Here is a 20,610-nt window from a genome sequence, read left to right as displayed (position 1 = left end):
TGGCGGAGGGCAGGCACTAGGACCCTGCACCCTAATCCTCAGCCCCAGCCAGAGCCCTCATCCCCCCACATCCTAATCCTCTGCCCCAGCCCTGAGCGCTTCCCTTCCCCCCCCCAGCCCGGCCCCGGCGGGTCCCGCTTCCCTTCCTCCTTACCCGAGCGCGTCTCCGGCGGTCCCGCTCAGAGCCGCGTGGTGAGGGGGCGGGGCTGTGAGCTCCACGCCGAGCGCAGCGCTCAGCCCAGAGCTCCCAGCCCCGCCCCCTCCCCACGCGGCTCGGAGCGGGCGGGGCTCAGGCGCTCGGACGGAGACTCGGCGCTCTATGCGCCGAGGCTCCAGGAGAGGGGCGGAGGCGGGAGCCTCCGCTTTTCTCTTGGGGGGCCCTGCGGAGCTCCCCTGGGGAGCTCCGCGGGCCGCAGGGAAGAGCTCCGCGGGCCGCATGCGGCCCGCGGGCCGCATGTTTGAGACCCCTGATCTAAATGGTCATGTTTCAATCATACAGCATCATAGTGGCCTCAAAGGATGCCCTCTCCACAGCCACAAACCACCTGACCCTGATGAGGCAAAAGATGAGGAGAAGGGAGGACGTGTTCTGTGAGATCCGGCAAGCCACTGCTGCAGCTTTTACCTCTTTGCCCCAAAGGTATTATGCGACAGACAGTATAGCCACTGAGGTATTTTTCTCACTGGGATCCAATTTAGTGAGTAAACGCTAAGATCGTCCATACTGACACCAATAGTCCATCTAGCCCAGTATCCTGTCTTCCGACAGTGGCCGATGCCAGGTGCTTCACAGGGAATAAACAGAACAGGGCAATTATCAAGTGATCCATCCCCTGTCATCCAGTCCCAGCTTCTGCCAGTCAGAGGTTTAGGGACACCCAGAGCATGGGGTTGCCTCACTGAGCACCTGACTAATAGCCATTGAGGGACCTAACCTCCAGGAACTGATCTCATTCTTTTTTGAACCCACTTATACTTTTGGCCTTCACAACATCCCTTAGCAACAAGTTCCACAGGTTGACTGTGCATTGTGTGAAGAAGTACTTCCTTATGTTTGCTTTACACTAGGGCTGTCAAGTGATTAAAAAATGAATCATAAATAATCGTGCTGTTAAACAATAGAATACCATTTATTTTAAATAATTTTGGATGTTTCCTACATTTTCAAATATATTAATTTCAATTACAACACAGAATACGAAGTGTACAGTGCTCACTTTATATTTATTTTTATTATAAAATATTTGCAGTGTAAAAACAAAAAAAAAATTTCAGTTCACCTCATACAAGTACTGTAGTGCAATCTCTTTATCATGAAAGTTGAATTTACAAATGTAGAATTATGTACAAAAAAACCCTGCATTCAAAAATAAAACAATGTACAACTTTAGAGCCCACAAGTCCACTCAGTCCTACTTCTTGGTCAGACAAACAAGGTTGGTTATATTTGCAGGAGATAATGCTGCCTGCTTCTTGTTTACAATGTCACCTGAAAGTGAGAACAGACGTTCGCATGGCACTGTTGTAGCCGGCATTGCAAAATATTTACGTGCCAGATGCACTAAAGATTCATATGTCCCTTCATGCTTCAATCACCATTCCTGAGGACATGCGTCCGTGCTGATGACGGGTTCTGCTTGATAATGATCCAAAGCAGTGAGGACTGACGCATGTTCATTTTCATCATCTGAGTCAGATGCCACCAGCAGAAAGTTGATTTTCTTTTTTGGTGGTTTGGGTTCTGTATTTTCCGCATCAGAGTGTTACTCTTTTAAGACTTCTGAAAGCATGCTCCACACCTCGTCCCTCTCAGATTTTGGACGGCACTTCAGACTCTTAAACCTTGGGTCAAGTGCTGTAGCTATCCTTAGAAATCTCACATCGGCACCTTCTTTGCGTTTTGTCAAATCTGCAGTGAAAGTGTTCATAAAACGAACATGTGCTGCGTCATCATCCAAGATTGCTATAACATGAAATATATGCAGAATGTGGGTAAAACAGAGCAGGAGACATACAATTCTCCCCCCAAGGAGTACAGTCACAAATTTAATTGACGCATTTTTTTTAAATGAGAGGAATAGCTCAGTGGTTTGAGCATTGGCCTGCTAAATTCAGGGTTGTGAGTTCAATCCTTGAGGGGGCCACTTAGAGATTTGGGGCAAAATCAGTACTTGGTCCTGCTAGTGAAGGCAGCGGGCTGGACTCAATGACCTTTCAGGGTCCCTTCCAGCTCTATGAGATAGGTATATATTATTATTATCATCAGCATGGAAGCACGTCCTCTGGAATGGTGGCCGAAGCATGAAGGGGCATACAAATGTTTAGCATATCTGGCACGTAAATACCTTGCAACACCAGCTACGAAAGTGCTATGCAAACGCCTATTCTCACTTTCAGGTGACATTGTAAATAAGAAGCAGGCAGCAGTATCTCCCATCAATCTAACCAAACTTGTTTGTCTTAGCGATTGGCAGAATAAGAAGTAGGACTGAGTGAACTTGTAGTCTTTAAAGTTTTACACTGTTCAGGCAGGACTGAATCTCCATTAGACAAAACTTAAAGAAGAGAATAACCAGGAGTCATTCCCATTTTTGTCCAGGAGCCCCCGCCCGACCTCACCAAGGTTGGCCAGGAGCACCCAGGTCTGTCCAACTGCCCCCAACCGACCTCACTGAGGCCAGCCAGGAGCACCCAGTTCTGCCCAGGCGCCCCCGACAGACCTCACCGAGGCCAGCCAGGAGCAACCGGGAGACAGCAGCAGACGGTACAGTATGACTGGTAACCATCTTTGCCAACTTGCAAAGGCAAGGAGATGCTGCTGTGTAGCACTGCAGTACCGCATCTGCCAGCAGAACCCAGGAGACGTATGATTACAGTGAGCTTGTCGTGGTATGTCATCTGCACAGGTAACCCAGGAAAAAAGGTGAGAAACAATTGTTTGCTGTTGCTTTCACAGGGGGGACTGACGACATGTACCCAGAACCACCTGCAACAATGTTTTTGCCCCATCAGGCATTGGGAGCTCAACCCAGAATTCGAATGGGGGGCGGAGACTGCGGGAATTGTGGGATAGCTACCCACAGTGCACCGCTCGAAAGTCAATGCTAACCTCGGTACTGTGGACGCACTCCGTCAACTTAATGCACTTAGTGGGGACACACACAAATGACAGTATCAAACCGATTTCTAAAAAATTGACTTTTATTAAATTGAACTAATTTTGTAGTGTAGACAAACCCCAGGTTAGACAAGCACCTGTCAGGGATGGTCTAGATCAGGGGTCGGCAGCCTTTCTGAAGCGCTGCGCCGAGTCTTCATTTATTCACTCTGATTTAAGGTTTCATGTGTCAGTGATACATTTTCACGTTTTTAGAAGGTCTCTTTCTATAAGTCTATAATATAGAACTAAACTATTGTTGTATATAAAGTAAATAAGGATTTTAAAATGTTTAAGAAGCTTCATTTAAAATTAAATTAAAATGCAGAGCCCCCCGGACCGGTGGCCAGGACCCAGGCAGTGTGAGTGCCACTGACAATCAGCTTGTGTGCTGCCTTCGGCATGCACGCCATAGGTTGCCTACCCCTGGTCTAGATAATATTTAGTCCTGCCTTGAGTGCAGGTGACTGGACTAGATGACCTCTCAAGATCTCTTGAGGGTTGCCAACTGTCTAATCACACAAAGCCAAACAGCCTTGCCCTGCCCCCTTCCCCAAGGTCCTGCCCCCATTCAGTCCATCTCCTCTCCCTCCGTCACTCACTCTCCCCCACCCTTACTCACTTTTACCAGGCTGGGGCAGGGGGTTGGGGTGCAGGAGGGGGTGTGGGCTCTGAAAGGAAGTTTGGATGCCTGGGGTGGGCTCTGGGGTGGGGCAGGGGTGTAGGAGGCGGTGAGGAGCATGGGCTCCGGCCAGGCAGCACTTACCTTCGGCAGCTCCCAAAAGCGACTGGCACATCCTTCTGGCAGCGGCTCCTAGGTGAGAGATCTCCGCGCATTGCCCCTGCCTGCAAGCGCTGCCTCCACAGCTCCCATTGACTGTGGTTCCCGGCCAATGGGAGCTATGGAGTCAGCGCTCGGGGCGGGGGCAGCGCGCGGAGATCCCCGCCCCCTCAGGGGCCGCAGGATGTGCTGACTGCTTCCAGGAGCGGTGCAGAGCCAGGGCAGGCAGGGAGCCTGCCTTAGTCCCACTGCGCCACCAGACTTTTAGCACCTAAAATCTCTCGGTTTGGCTTCAGTAGCCTCTGGGAGTTAGATCCTGAGTCCGGGAGACTTCTGGTGAAACTGGGAGGGTCGGCAATCCTAGGTCTCTTCCAGTCCTATGATTCTATGATTATTTCATCTTTCAATTCTAAGCTCTCCCACTGTGACCAGAAAGCTTTACTGTGGCATTTTAAGGAGATACTGCATTCCGGTGCGGCTGTGTTTGCCAGCTGATTTTTTCCCAACCACACACTATTCTAAAATCAGAATCCTCTCTTTGGGAAGCTCTTAGATGCTCTGCAGTCCGTTTCTGCAACCCCACCTCCACTCTTCCAGTGGCTGAATCAGGAACATTTGCACTTCTGTAAAGTGGGGGTGGGGGGTGGGAAGAAAGCTAGCCATTGCTTCCCGAGCACACTCATTCCCTCGAGTGACCAATTCCTTGTTCTCCTACTTACAGCAGTGTTAGCAATCAGCCCCCAACAGGCCCATCTGGACAAGACGTCAGCACTACCATGGGAAATTGTTCTCAGCCTGTGGGTTACTGTGAAATCATAACAGTGCAGTTTTTCCAACCACCTCGCAAGTTGCCCCTCAGGATTCCTGACTCTAATAGCCATTTCAGTGATGTGTGGTCGGTTGTGACCACAGACTTTCTCCCATACAGCTAGTGGTGAAAATGTTCTACAGATTTAATCACTGTAGGAGTTACTTTTGGGTTGTGCAATAATCTCTCTAGAGAGAAATTAGACTTTTGCTGGAATAAGCCCTTGTGTTCTTGTGTCAATGCTGATTCCAGTGCGTAAGCACCAGCACCGTGTCCAATATGAAAGGGGTTTTGAAACACAGGTCGGCCTTTTTCCACTCTGAAAATGCTACATCACACCGTGCTGACCACTGAAATAGTTTCCCTTTGTCACCCCACCTATGCAGAGGTTTTGCAATACTGACAAACCCACAAATGAACCTTCTGTAACAGGAGCATAACCCTATAAAACTCTGCCCGTTTGTGAGTGTCTGGGGAGTCCACCAGCTCCGGGCAGCCTTGATTTCTGTTTGGTCATGGACATTTCCCCCTCACTAATTGTGTGCCCAGCAGATTATCGCTTTTTGAAACAAGGCCCATCTTTCTGGGTTGAGGTTCAGACTGGAAGCCTTAACTGGAACACAGACCACTTGGAAATGTATCGATTTCAGTCACATTTTATTAGCATGCACCAGAATATGATCTAGGTATAACAAACAGGCTGAGAGGGTCACACCTTGTAATACCTGCTCCATTAGCCTCCCAAAGGCGGCCAGTGCATTACACCAGTGGTCCTCAACCTTTCCAGACGACTGTACCCATTTCAGGAGTCTGATTTGTCTTGTGTACCCCCAAGTTACACCTCACTTAAGAGCTACTTGCTTACAAAATCAGACATAAAAATACAACAGTGTCACAGCACCCTATTACTGTCAAATTGCTACTTTCTCATTTTTAACCACATAATTATAAAATAAATGAACTGGAATATAAATATTGTACTTCTGTTTCAGAGTATGGTATATACAGCAGTATAGACAAGTCATTGTCTGTATGAAATTATAGTTTGTACTGACTTTGCTAGTACTTTTTATGTAGCTCGTTGTAAAACTAGGTAAATATCTAGATGGGTTGATGTACCCCCAGAAGACCTCTGTGTATCCCCAGGGGTACATGAACCCCTGCTTGAGAACCACTGCCTTACATGAGCTGAAAGCCATCACTTTAAATTGCCACAGACCTTGTCCTACTGTGAAAGCAGTTTTATCCCTGTCATTTGGATCCAATTCCAGTTGCCAATACCCACTTTTAAGTGCCAATGTGGAATGCAGATTGAACCTGCTACAGCACCCAGAGTGTCACCTATTTGTGGTAATCATAGAATCATAGAATCATAGAATTCAAGATCAGAAGGGACCATTATGATCATCTAGTCTGACCTCCTGCAAGATGCAGGCCACATAAGCCGATCCACCCACTCCTTAAGCAAGCGACCCCTGCCCCATGCTTCGGAGGAAGGCGAAAAACCTCCAGGGCCACTGCCAATCTACCCTGGAGGAAAATTCCTTCCCGACCCCAAATATGGCGGTCAGCTGAACCCCGAGCATGCGGGCAAGACTCTCCAGCCATACCCTCTGGAAAAAGGCTAACAATATCCTATCATTGACCCATTGTACTAATTACCAGTGTGGCACTTAATTGACCTATTGACTAAACCCGTTATCCTATCATACCATCTCCTCCATAAACTTATCTAGCTTAATCTTAAAGTCATGGAGGTCCTTCACCCCCACTGTTTCCTTCGGTAGGCTGTTCCAGAATTGCAGTCCTCTGATGGTTAGAAACCTTCGTCTAATTTCAAGCCTAAATTTCCTGACTGACAATTTATATCCGTTTGTCCTCGTGTCCACATTAGCACTGAGCTGAAATAATTCCTCTCCTTCCCTGGTATTTATTCCTCTGATATATTTAAAGAGTGCAATCATATCTCCTCTTATCCTTCTTTTGGTTAAGGAAAACAAACCGAGCTCCTCAAGTCTCCTTTCATATGACAGGCTTTCCATTCCTCGGATCATTCTAGTGGCCCTTCTTTGTACCCGTTCCAGTTTGAATTCATCCTTCTTAAACATGGGAGACCAAAACTGCACACAATACTCCAAATGAGGTCTTACCAACGCCTTATATAACGGGACTAGCACCTCCTTATCCCTACTAGAAATACCTCGCCTAATGCATCCCAAGACCGCATTAGCTTTTTTAACGGCCACATCACATTGCCTACTCATAGTCATCCTACGATCAACCAGGACTCCTAGGTCCTTCTCCTCCTCCCTCCTCCGTTACTTCCAACTGGTGCGTCCCCAGCTTATAACTAAAGTTCTTGTTAGTCATCCCTAAATGCATAACCTTACACTTCTCACTATTGAATTTCATCCTGTTACTAATACTCCAGTTTACAAGTGTAGCGCCCCTCTCCACTTGATTACCTCCTTTACTGGCAATCTACTTACAGGTTCTGATGGACAGGTCTGGGTTCTTTTGGATCCCGCCACCCACTCAGTAGGGTGAATCTTTTTTGGTTATGAAATTAGTTGGCGGTGCCTCCACCCTCCTCGCTCCTTCCTGGCAGAGTCACCAGGGCAGCTTGGGCGGAAAATTCTAACTACAGAGGAATCCCCACTTATTTGACAGATAGTTGGAGACTTCCAAGAAATAGCACAACACATAAAAATATATTCAACACAACAATTATATTAAACAGGCAACAAATACAACATAACAGGGGAAACACTATTTTTAGGGTCACCGGTGCCCACACTTAAAACACCCGTGTCTGGATGTAACAAATGCAAAACTAGTGTCCTGTTGGTACGCGTACCTTGCTGGGGCCCTTGATGACCTATACAATTCTCTGCAGAGGTGTAGCAGTGCGGCTGACTGGATTCAGTACAGCCCAAAAGACCCACAAGTGGGAGGAGGTGGTGAATCCCTCCACAGGTGTAATAAGCAGTAGATTATAAAATCCTCAAACCCTCACTCCCTGGCTTGAGGACACAGTTCAGGGAGTAGAGGGTCCCCAAAACAAATTCCCTGACTAACTAACTAAAGACAAGGCACTCACGAACTCCACAAATGATCTTCAGGGTTGAGGATGATGCTGGACGATTCCAGGGGCTGCTGTCCGCTGGCAGGGATCCTCCTCAGGCAGGAATCAGCCCTGGACTAGCAGCGCTGACCATGTGGGGACTGGTCTCACCAGGGGAGCTGGAGGCGAACCCAGCCTGGCTGGGGAAATTTCTCAGCAAACATAACAATTGGGAATAATCCGTGAGGAAGGAAAACCCAGCTGGGGAATCTGGTGTCAGGTCCCTAGAGGCCAGTTCTCAGGGGGAACCCTGCTTGCAGGCCTGGGACTCACCAGCTCCCCACACAGCCAGTTTGGCTTTTACCCTGGCTGGCTCTAGCCTCTTCTCAAAAGTGGCTTCTCTCTCTCCTCAACTCCCTGGGAGGGGCATCTCCACTCCCTATTGGTTGCTGGGCAGACTCTGAGTTTGCCTTGGCTCCTCCTCCCTGAGCTGCCAGCAGACAAAGCTCCAGGAATCTATGTAATCTCTTTGGGGGTTACACAAGGTCATCCAAATCTCCCTGGAGGATATCCCGATCCTTTTCCGAATTTGCAATACCTCCCAACTTGGTGTCATCCGCAAACTTTATCAGCCCACTCCTACTCTTGGTTCCCAGGTCAGCGATAAATAGATTGAATAAAATCGGACCCAAAACCGAACCTTGAGGAACTCCACTGGTAACCCCCCTCCAACCCGACAGTTCCCCCTTCAATACGACCCTCTGCAGTCTCCCCTTTAACCAGCTCCTTATCCACCTCTGGATTTTCATTTCGATCCCCATCTTTTCCAATTTAACCAGTAATTCCTCATGCGGTACCGTATCAAACGCCTTACTGAAATCAAGATATATTAGATCCACCGCATTTCCCTTGTCTAAAAAATCTGTTACTTCCTCAAAGAAGGAGATCAGGTTGGTTTGGCACGATCTACCTTTCGTAAATCCATGCTGTAATTTGTCCCAGTTGCCATCGGCCTCATGCTCCGTAACCACTCTCTCCTTTAAAATTTTTTCCATGACTTTGCATACTACAGATGTTAAACTAACAGGCCTGTAGTTACCCGGGTCACTTTTTTTCCCCTTCTTGAATATAGGAACTATATTAGCTAATCTCCAGTCAAACGGTACAACCCCCGAGTTTAGAGATTTATTAAAAATCATCGCTAACGGGCTTGCAATTTCACTCGCCAATTCCCTTAATATTCTAGGATGAAGATTATCCGGGCCCCCCGATTTACTTCCGTTTAGCTGTTCAAGTTTGGCTTCTACCTCAGATACCGTAATGTCTACCCCCATATCTTCATTCCCATCAGTCCCTCTATCACTATTCCTTAGCCCTTCATTAGCCTCATTAAAGACCGAGGCAAAATATTCGTTCAGATATTGTGCCATTCCAAGATTATCCCTAATCTCCACTCCGTTTAAAGTTTTAAGCGGTCCCACTTCTTCCTTCTTGGTTTTCTTCCTATTTATATGGCTAAAAAACCTTTTGCTATTGGTTTTAATCCCCTTCACTAGGTCCATCTCCACCCGGCTCTTTGCCTTTCTCACTGCTTCCCTACACCCTCTGACCTCAATAAGGTAGGTTTCTTTGCTGATCCCTCCCATTTTCCACTCCTTGTACGCTTTCTGTTTTTTCTTAATCACCCCTCTAAGACGCTTGCTCATCCAGCTCGGTCTAAAACTGCTACCTACAAGCCGTTTTCCCTTTCTCGGGATACATGCCTCTGACAGCTCCTGCAACTTCAACCTGAAATAACCCCAGGCGTCATCTGCCTTTAGATCCCTAAATATGTTAGTCCAATCCACTTCCCTAACTAGTCGCCTTAATTTAGTAAAGTTAGCTCTTTTGAAATTGTATACCTTAGTCTCAGATGCAGTTTTGATTATCCTCCCATTTATTTTGAAACGAATTAGCTCATGATCACTCGAGCCAAGGTTGTCCCCTACAACTATTTCCTCAACAAGGTCCTCGTTACTCACTAAAATCAGATCTAAAATGGCATCCCACCTCGTCGGTTCAGCAACTACTTGATGAAGGAATTCATCAGCTATCATGTCTAGGAAAAGCTGAGCCCTATTATTATTACTAGCATTTGTTTCCCAATCTATATCCGGGAAGTTAAAATCCCCCATGATCAAACAGTTCCTATTAGTATTTACCTCCTTAAAAACATTAAAGAGCTCTCTATCCATATCCAGGCTAGATCCCGGCGGTCTATAGCACACCCCAATCACTATCCCAGGGGAGGCTCTAGTAGTTTTCTTCCCCAGTGTGACCATTGCCCAAACAGACTCCGTATTATCCATTGCATTGCTAGTTATTTCGTTACATTTCACCTCATTATTGATATACAATGCTACTCCCCCACCTTTACCTTTGCATCGGTCTTTCCTAAAGAGCACATACCCTTCCATACCTATACTCCAGTCATGGCTACCGTTCCACCATGTTTTGGTTATTCCTACGATATCCGGTTTCAATTCCCGGACCAGGAGCTCCAGTTAGCAGGGCTGGGGTGGCATTTAGCATCAGCAAAGCAGAGGGATCTTGCAAGTGTTTAGCCCCACTTCCCCCACCCCTCAAAACAACACCACGAAAATGGAGAAATTAAATGCAAAACTGACATGAATGCATTGTTAAGGTTGACAGGCACTTAGAGGTATAGCAAACCCTGAACAGATAGATAGAGATCTTAAGGTTCAGTTCTGCTGCTGTCACCGGGTACTTTCCATGTAAAATCAACAACAATAGCGAAGTCCCCAGAAGACTTACGGAGTCTCTGGCATCTCTCCCTTCTTCCATTCCAAACCACGCACTCAAAAGGCAGGATATGCCTAAAGCGAAGGTTTCTACCATAACATTAACTCAGCCATGTCACACATTAGCAGCATTTTCTATTACTCTTTTCCTTGTTAAATATAAACCTTAATGACTTGCTGCTTCTTAGTCAATCTGTGCCATCAAATATTCAGGAACTGCAACAGGCCTGAGTTAAAACCACTAGGCATGATTTGCAAAGCTCCCAGTGCTCAGACTCCAATCAATGGAGATTGGGCACAACTGAAAATCAGGCCGTTTAATTGTTCAGTATCCTACCTATTGAGCTCTTGATTTCTACCCCTTACTATTACCTCAACAGTCATTTCCGCATTGCATTGTTTGCTGATTGGCCAGAGCCTAGTGCTGTGGGTCTGTGTAACAAACAACCTTATTCTGATAGAAGCAGCAAAGAATCCTGTGGCACCTTATAGACTAACAGACGTTTTGCAGCATGAGCTTTCGTGGGTGAATACCCACTTCTTCGGATGCCACAGGATTCTTTGCTGCTTCTACAGAACCAGACTAACACGGCTACCCCTCTGATACTTATTCTGATACACTCAGAAGGGAAGAAATGGAGCATTTCTGTGGAAATCAGCCTTCTGAATAGTCTGACTTGTGCAATTCAAGTCTAATCCTTAAGGCTGCATTCATACATTTTTAAATGGTTTTTTTTTGCACATGTAAAATTAAAACCATAGGATTTTACAAACTGATTGTTGCTCTGGAGAACTATTCACAGTCTGCTGGTGAAGGCAGACTGGGTACATGTAGCATTAAGAATAGAACTTGCAACTTTCCTCAAAAAGCAACAAAAACAATACAGATTTCTGCTACTTGAGCCAAAGGAGAAGCTCTGTCAACAAGTATTTTATTTTCCTCACAGGCCTCTGGCCACTAAAATAACGACAAACCCTTTAGCAGTTCTGATCCCACAAATACTGTTACATGCACATATAACTTGCCTCTTGAGTTGTCAGCAGCACTTGAACCTGGGAACTTGGTTGCTAAATGCATGCATCTCTGCCTCTTGAGCTAAACGAGGAGCTAAACCAGTAGCCGGTGGCTGTTATCCTCAGCTGTGAATCAACCATTTGAGAGGCACAAAGCCCCCCCATATTGTGCCAGGCTGGGTTATACATGTGCTTGGCTAGTACAATGAATAGAGCTCAGCAAATAACAGATTTTTCAAATTGGTGGTCAAACCAAAAAAAATTAGCTTTGGTTTCAATTAAAAATTGTTCAGTTTTTCTCGACAAATGAAAAACTGAAAAGAAAATGATTTGGGGTCAAACAATATGATTTTGGGGGGTTAATTTTGTTTTTGGGGGGATTTTAAGCATTTTTAATGTTTTTTTTAATTCAATTTAAGTAAATTCCAAACTGAAACATCTTTCCAAAATGAAAAATCAAAATGTTTCATTTCAGAGATGCTGAAATGAAACATGTAGACGGTTCAGGAACATTTTTAAAATTTATTTTTGACTGAAACTATTTGCCAAATTGGACCTGAATTCACAAAGTTTCGATCAACCTGAACCTGCATATGCTGGTGAAAAAACTATTTGCACCAAGAATATCACCCAGCTCTACCAATGAAGTTCTGCTTTTGCTTGGTTATTTCCCATATTCCTCTCCTTTTAGTCACAGCTGGTGTGACCCTGGCAGCCCCTCAACACCGACTGGCAGAGGGCCCCCCCATACTGTCACTCACATCAGGCTCAATGCACTCATTGCCCCAACTGTCATAATATACTCCTCAGAAGTGTCATGTAAGGTATCATATGTAAATTGGTGACACACTGGTCCCAAAAATCATCGTGTGATGTATGTACAGACTGTGTACAAAAGGTTATATGTATGTGCTGGAGATTTGTTCTCAAGACATGTTTGGGAGGCAGAGCATAAAACCAGATTGCCCTAGACAAAGGAAAAGGAATTTTTACCTGTCTGACTGGCTTGATTACAGGGCTGAGAACAATAAGAACATAAGAATGGCCATACTGGGTCAGACCAACGGCCCATCTAGCCCAGTATCCTGTCTTTTGGCAGTGGCCAGTGCCAGATGCGTCAGAGGGAATAAACAGAAGAGGGAAATTATTGAGTGATCCCTCATCTTTCGTCCAGTCCCAGCTTCTGGGTGTAGGTCATCAGTTTAGGGACACCCAGACCATAGAGTTGCATCACTGACCATCTTGACTAATAGCCATTCATGGATCTATCCTCCGTGAACTTAGCTAATTCTTTTTTTGAACCCAGTTATACTTTTGGCCTTCACAACATTCCCTGGCAATGAGTTCCACAGGTTGACTGTGGCCTGTGTGAATGTACATTTACATATAAGGTAAACAAAGACATCGAACTAAATAAGCAGGGGAGAAAACCATTTAACAATCATACTGGGTGGACAGAATCTGCACCCAGGAAGCGTTCCTGGTTCTCAAGGCAGAGACAATGAACTTCAGGAATATAAAGTGAGCAAAAAGGACATTTTAGTTATCCGTCACCGAGCCCACGAAAGCTGGCTTCTCTTGGCCTGTAAGGCAAGAGATGTTGGTAACTTAATGTAAGTAAGAAAACTGCTTATGCAGAGTTGGGATCATGGTAAAATTAAGTTTTAGTCACTAGAAAGCATGTTGTGTTGTGTTTGTAATCAGACCTGTCTCTTTTATTCTTGCTTAGTATCACTTAGATCTCTGTGCTTTGGTAAAAACATTATTCTTGTTTTATTACAAGTGCTATGTATTGACAGTGGAGGGCGAGTCTGCAGCCAGTCTAACAGGCTGGTGTGTACACGGTCTCTTTGGAGGCAGCACACTTCCTAGCTTCTGTGAGTGTCCAGTGAGAGGGACTGGACACTGCAGAGAGATGTCATTCAGGAACTGGAGCTCACTGATTGTGACCTGTGACCTGGCAGAGTCCTGAGGAGTTTGCTGGTGGGTCAGGGATCTGACTCACAGCTTAGCAGCAGCAAGGCTCACTCTTGCTGAGGCAGAGTAGTAACACAGTGGCTCACAGTTCTGGGGGACCTGAGCGAGGAGTCACAGTTGGATTTGACCCAGTGGGCTGAAGATCCCGTGAAATATTAAACAAACAATGAGGCTTGGGGTTCGCAGCAGCTTTATTTGCTCTTTGTATTTACAGCTTGAAACCCGCTAAGCCGAGGACATAGATGGAGGTGGGGACACGTGGGTGGAGGAAGGAGCACATTCTTCCCTAGCACCTGCTGAGGATCAGCATTCCAGCCAACAGACGCTAGGTGGGCTGGAACATCAGCATGCCAGCTTGCAGGTTCTGGGTGTATCTCACCATTAGCTCACATAGGGATCATGACTAAGGCTAAAATTTTGTCATGGTTATTTTTAGTAAAAGTCACGGACAGGTCACGGGCAATAAACAAAAATTCACGGAAGCCGTGACCTGTCGGTGACTTTTGCTGCTGCGGCTCCATGGATTCCCCCATCATGATGGTGGCCGGGAGCTGTGGGGTTCCCCCTCTGCCCACAGCAGCTGGGAGCTGTGGGGTTCCCCCTCCACCCACAGCGGCTGGGAGCTGCAGGGTGACCATATTTCCCAAAGAGAAAATGGGCCTCCCCCAGGCGCTCACCCAGGACATCCCCCTCTCTCCCATGCAAGACTGTCGCCCGTCACTGGAACCCTGAGGAGGGCCCCCTCAGGAGTCTGTCACCTGTCGCTGAAACCTTGCGTGGGGGGCGGGGCGCTGTTCTCTGTCGCTGCTGTCACTGGAACCCTGCTAGGGCCCCACAGGCTGCCAGTTCCAGAGTCCTGCAGCCCCTGGAGCTGAAGCACAGAATGTCACGGTAAAGTCACACAAAGTCACATGACATAAACGGAGCCTTAACCCTGACACTAGAAGCCTTTCAGCAATTCCTGATCAACAGCAGCTTTTAAAGGGACCAATTTCTCACAGCCAAAAACAATTAGGAGCAAAAATTGATTGGAAGGAAAAATTTGAACTAAACCATGTCAATGATGATTAGGAGTTATTTAGGAAAGTTGTCTCAGGTGCCTCACAATTTCACATCATGGAACAAGGCTTCATCAGCTAAAAAAAACCCATCCAGGTTCAGAAGGGAAGTGAAAACAGCACTAAAAAGTGATAGCGCAGATGGAAAAAGGAGAAGTTGACAGCAATGACTATAAATTAGCAGTCAGTGATTAGAGCCCTGCAACCTGACCCCAACATGAAAGGACTCGATTATAAGTGCTGGGTCCGGATTGGGTTAGGTGGGAAAACAACCAGACCCTCTTGGGATTCTGTCAGCTCTTCTTCTCCTGCCTGCTGGGTTGGCCTGCCAGGGGCTGCATGCCCTGCTCCTGCCCTCCGCCACCGCCTCACTGAGCTGTGTGTGCCAAAAAGTCGCATTGCCTCTCACTTTGCAGCACACACAACACAGCGGGGGGTGGCGGACAGCAGGAGCAGGGCATGCAGCCGCCAACGCAGGAAGCTACCTCTGCATCAACCTCACAGACAAGTGGCGGCAGCAGTGGCAATGACTCAGGGCTGGGAGAAGGGTTGAATTGGGTCAGAAAATGACTCAACCCTCTCAGATCAGGTGGGGTGAGCTTGGGTCCAGTTTGGGTCTGGTTGAGGCCTAAAAATTAGGCCTGTGCAGTCCTCTAAAATTGATAAGGGAAGCTAAAGGTATAAATGAAAACTCTGTGGCCCGTAGGGCTGGGGACAATTAAAAATTATTTTTTTTAAAAAGATCAGGTACAAAGGAAATCATACAGGACTGTTACTAGATAGAAAAGGTAAAACTGTCAATAACAATGCATCAGAGGCATAAGCATTCAATAAATATTTCTATTCTGTTCTTGGAAAGAAACTGGATGATGTATTCATAGCTTACTGTGATAATGATGTAAGTTCTGTTCTAACAGTATCTAGGTAAGATGTTAAACAGCAACTGCTAAAGTTAAACATTTTAAAATTAGCAGTATCAGAGAACTTGAACTCAGGATTTTTAAAAGAACTGGCTGAGGAGTATCCCTTGAGCCACTGACGTTGATATTTAACAAATCTGGGGAAGTTCCAGAGGACTAGAAAAAAGCTAAGGTTGTGTCAATATTTAATCACTAGAGGTCAGTTAGCCTGACACTGATCCATGGCAAAATCATGGAACAGCTGATATGGGGCATAATCAGTAAAGAATTTAAGGATGGAATATAATTAATACCAATCAACATGGTTTTATGGAAATAGGTCTTGTCAAACTTGTTACTGTTTTGTTTGTTTTTTTTCAGATTACAAGTTTGGTCGACAAAGAAACCCGTTGACATAATATACTTAGACTTCTGTAAGACTTAGCATTGTCCCGCATTCTGCTTAAAAATTAGCAAAACCAATGCAGCACAGATTAAATTGATTAGAAATGGGCTAACCGATCGATCTCAAAGATACCTGTAAATGGAAAATCATCATTTAAGGGAGGTGTTTCTAGTGAGGTCGCACAAGGATCTGCTCTTGGCCCAATGTTACTCAATAGCTTTATCAATGAGCTGGGAAAAAATATAAAATCATTGCTGGTAAAGTTTTCAGATGTTATAAAAGTTGGTGGAGTAGGAAACAATAAGGACAGGTTAGTTCTACAGAACAATTTGTGTTGCATGGCTCACTTGGACAACTTGCATTTCAATACGTTTAATACAAGATCATAGATCTAGGAACAAAGAATGGAGGGCCCACTTATAGCATGGGGGCCTGTATTTTGGAAAAAAGAGACTTAAAAAGGACTTTGGTATCATGGTGGAAACCAAGTGAATGTGAGCTCCAAGTGCAAATTGGTACCTAGCTGAGCAAACGTGATCCTTGGATGTATAAGCAGGGGAACAACAAGTAGAAGTAGTGAGGTGTTGATACCACTGCATATGGCATTAGTGAGACATTACTGGAACACTGGGTCCAGTTTTGGTGTCCACTATTTAACAAGAATGTTGACAAGAGTTCAGAAAAGAGCTACAAGAACAATTTGAAGTCTGGAAAACCTGCCTTACAATGAAAGACCTAAAGAAACACAATCTATTTAGCTTAACAAAGAGAAGGTGACTTGATCACAGTCTATAAGAAACTATATGGGGAGGAAATTTTTGATAGCAAAGAATCTATCAGACAAAGGCAGGAAAAGATCCAATAGTTGCAAACTGAAGCTAGACAAATCCAGATACAAATAACGCACACATTTTAAAAAGTGAGGGTAATCAACCATTGGAACAACTTATCTAGGGATGTGCATTTTCCAGCATTTGAAGTCTTTAAACCGAGAATGCATGTCCTTTGAAAAGATATGCTGTAGCTCAGCCCGCAGTTATGAGCTTGATGCAGGAATCACTCAGGGTACGGCTGTGCTGCAAAAAAGACCCCATGGCAACGAGTTTCAGAACTTGGGTCAACTGACAGGCTCACCGGGCTAAAAATAGAAGTGTTGACGTTCCTGCTCAGGCAGGGTCAATATTTTGACACAAACTATTTTTTGAGAGAGAGAAAAATGCTGATTCAGGTCGACTGAAACATTTCCTTAATTTGTGTCAGTTCTTTGGGTCAGGAAATTTAAAAAAAAACAAACCATCCAAAAAATTGAAATATTTTGACTTTTCAGGTCAAAATAGCATTTTGTTAAGAGAGTTTACTTTTATTTTACTTTTTTAAAGTTAAAAATGCCCCCAATCAAAACAAAAGTTTGGTTTGACCCAAAATGAATTTTTTCCCTATTTTTTTGATTTGCCAAAAATTCTGACACATTTTGTTTTGGGGTTTGCCCAGAATGAATGTTTGTCCTGATTCTTTGGAACTGCCAGCTCTGCTTATTTGCAGCTCTGGTTAAGAGTGGGATTTTCAAAACTGAGTAAGTGACTTAGGAGTGTTGTTGTAGCCATGTTAGTCCCAAGATATGAGTGAGACAAGGTGGGTGAGGGAATATCTTTTATTGGACCAGCTCCTGCTGGAGGAAGAGACAGGCTCCACAGAGGTCTTCTTCAGTCCCAGATGTGAAGAAGAGATCTAATCTATCTAACCTACCCAGATAGCAGGTTCACACTCGCTCCCTAGGGAAAGAAACTACATTCTTTCTTCTACAGAAACAGGCCTTTCCCAGTGAGAAACAGCCTGGAAAGCACCATAACAGCTGGGGAGCAGGACTCCTGGGTTCTATTCCCAGCTCTGCCAATCAGTGCTGACCTATGGTGGAGAAGGCAGCAGTGACAGCCAGGGGGCTCCTCCCCTTCCTATATCCTTTGAAGGCTGGGCCCTGTAGGGGTCATACAGGGTTCTCCTCCCTGGCCTGGTGGCAGTGGGCCTGAGACTAGGAGCAGTGGTGACCCAGCTTCTTGCTACGCAGCCTGATGGGAGGCGCAGAGCAGTGGGGCAGGTGTCGTCCCCATCCCTCAGCCAGCTGGAGAGCTGCAGCAGCTGGCTGGGCCCTGCCAGACCAGGGAGCAGTGGAGAGGGGGCCACCATGGGTGGGGCCCAGCGGCAGGGAGAGCAGGGCTCCCAACTGCCCACTGGGATCTCACACAGCTGTGTTCGGCCAGGGCAGCTGCATTTTCTCCTCCTGGCCACTGGCCTGCCAAGGGGTTCAGGCAGCTTCTCTGCTTCCCCTTCCTCTGCTCCCATGATGGTGCCAGGTGGGTGTGAGCCCCCACACAGTGAGGAGGCAGCAGCTGGTGGGGAGGGGCTGGGGGTTGGAGGGGAGAGATGCAGGGGGGGCAGAATCTGGAAAGGGAGGTAATGGGGGCAGGGGCTGAGATGGTAAAAAATGAGGGGCAATGTCCGGGAGGGGAAAGAACGGCATCAGAGAAGCTTTGAAAGCCAGTTTCATGACTGGCCAGGGTACGGTGTGACAGTTGTGTTTGTTTCTCTTGAAGTTACCTGCACCCTATATATCTGAAAGGAAATAAAGTCAAAATTGTTTAAAAACCGTTCTTTATTACTTGTTGCACAACACATTGAGAGAAATCCAAAGGTAGACCGGGGGGAGGAGGGGTATTGGGTTAGGGAGGTGGAGGAGGAGGGAAGGACAAGTCCAGAAACCAAATCAAAAGTTCGCATATGCCAGCTTTCTGCTGCTTGGGGGATCCTCTGGGGTTGAGTGTGTGGGTCCCCGTAGCCTCCCCCTCATGTTCTTGGGTGTCTGGGTGAGGAGGCTCTGGAACTTGGGGAGGAGGGAGGGAGGTTATACAGCGACTGCAGCAGAAGTCTGTGGTCTTGCTGCCTTTCCTGCATTAGATCCACCATTCAGCGCAGCATGTCAGTTTGCTCCCCCATGAGCTTGACCACAGCGTCCTGCCTGCTCTCATTGCACGCCTCCCTCCTCTCTTCATGTTCCTGTAATGCTTAGTTCACGGGACTCCACAATTGTTTGCCTCCACGCATTCAGCTGGGCCCTAGCAGTGCGGGAGGACTGCATGAGCTCGGCGAACATGTCATCCCGAGTTCGTTTTTTCTGCCTTCTAATCTGGACCAGCCTCTGGGACGGAGTAGATAGGGGCCGCATTGAAACATTTGCACCTGTGGGAGGAGAAAAAAGGAGGGTAGTATTTTTAAAAATACATTGCAGAGAACAAAGGGGGCACTTTGGTGTGAGTAAGCCATCACACACGGCCGGGCAACAGAATTCATCTTGCAGTTGCAGGCAGCGCCTAGGGGCACGCAGAGTTCTGCTTCTACATTCATTTCAATGCTTTCAAACTGCTGGGCCCCTTTCCCACAGCAAGCAATGCCTGGTGGGTTTGCCATATAAAAGGAGGGCCTGCGGCCTCTCTGGGATGATCACTGCACACAACCACCACCCCCCGCCCCGCCCCCCACCGCATGGCTCCGATCAGGCTCAGAGCAGGGATGAGCCATTTACTCTAAACGCGAACAACCCAGCACGGCTGGGTTCCCCTCCCCACCCCCCACCGCGTGGCTCCGATCGGGCTCTCACTCACCAGAAGTACCTTCTCCAGGGTCATGGAACAGGAGCCCGCCTTGGGAGTGAGGGGAGGCTATTGGATCCAGCGTTAAGATTAGTTCCTGGCTAGGGGGAGAAACGGATTCCCCACTTGCCGCCTGTGCACTGTCCTCCTCCTCCTCCTCCTTTTCGTCCTCCAATGTCTCTTCCTCCTCACTCCGTGCAACTCCCCACTTGCAGGTGTCCACGGACAGTGGTGGGGTAGTGGTGGCATCACTCCCCATAACTGCATGGAGCTCACAGTAAAAGCGGAATGTATGGGGCTGTGACCCAGAGTGCCCGTTTGCCTCCCTGGCTTTTTGGTAGGCTTGCCTGAGCTCCTTGATCTTTGTACGACACTGCTCTGTGTCCCTGGAGTAGCCTCTCTCCGTCATGGCCCTGGAGACTTTAGCGTAGGTATTTGTGTTACTTTTCTTGGAACGTAGTTCTGCCATAACAAACTCCTCTCCCCAACATGCGATGAGATCCACTACCTCCCGTCCGGACCATGCTGGGGCTCCTCTGCGAATCCGGGACTGCGTGATGTCCTGTGATGGTGGACTCTGCATGGTCGCCTGTGATGATGGACTGTGCTGATGGTCACCTGTGCTGCTGGTGACCAAACAGGAAATGAAATTCAAAAGTTCCCGGGGCTTTTCCTGCCCACCTGGCTAGTGCATTGGGGTTGAGAGTGTTGACCAGAGCGGTCACAAGGGAGCATCTTGGGATAGCTCCCAGAGGCCAATAACATCGAATTGCGTCCACAATACCTTTAACCCGGGATTGCAATTTCGATTTAAGCGCTACTCCACTTGCCGAGGTGGAGTACAGAAATCGAATTAAAGAGCCCTTTAAATCGAAAAAAACAGTTTGGTCATGAGAACGGAATAATTTTTTTTTCCGAAATAACTTGGCTAATTCCGAAATAATCAACTAGTGTAGACCAGGCCTAAGTTGTTAGTTCTCCTTTACTGGGGTAGGTAGCAG

General features: G+C 46.7%; 1 protein-coding gene across 1 annotated transcript; it reads right to left on the bottom strand.

Moving 5' to 3' along the window:
- Positions 1-18,999: 18,999 nt before the first annotated feature.
- On the bottom strand, positions 19,000-20,259 carry LOC123354480 (myb/SANT-like DNA-binding domain-containing protein 2). The gene is made up of 2 exons (XM_044996592.1): positions 19,622-20,259; positions 19,000-19,199 (listed from the first exon to the last, which is right to left on the bottom strand). The coding sequence occupies exons 1-2, from the start codon at positions 20,190-20,192 to the stop codon at positions 19,009-19,011; spliced, it is 762 nt and encodes a 253-aa protein (XP_044852527.1). The 5' UTR covers positions 20,193-20,259; the 3' UTR covers positions 19,000-19,008.
- Between the last annotated feature and the right edge of the window lie 351 nt (positions 20,260-20,610).

Source organism: Mauremys mutica, chromosome 21 (genome assembly GCF_020497125.1).
Source record: "Mauremys mutica isolate MM-2020 ecotype Southern chromosome 21, ASM2049712v1, whole genome shotgun sequence".
NCBI classification, from domain to species: Eukaryota; Metazoa; Chordata; order Testudines; family Geoemydidae; genus Mauremys; species Mauremys mutica.
The sequence above is the reverse complement of the archived record's forward strand: the minus strand, read 5'-3'. Positions and strand labels throughout refer to the sequence as shown.

Bases quoted from the DNA above. Each gene is read 5' to 3' on its own strand.
- LOC123354480 (XM_044996592.1), bottom strand. From the start codon at position 20,192: ATGCAGAGTCCACCATCACAGGACATCACGCAGTCCCGGATTCGCAGA. The intron at 19,200-19,621 runs GTGAGTGAGAGC...CTCCTCCCACAG, and splicing joins CCCTGGAGAAGGTACTTCTG to GTGCAAATGTTTCAATGCGG.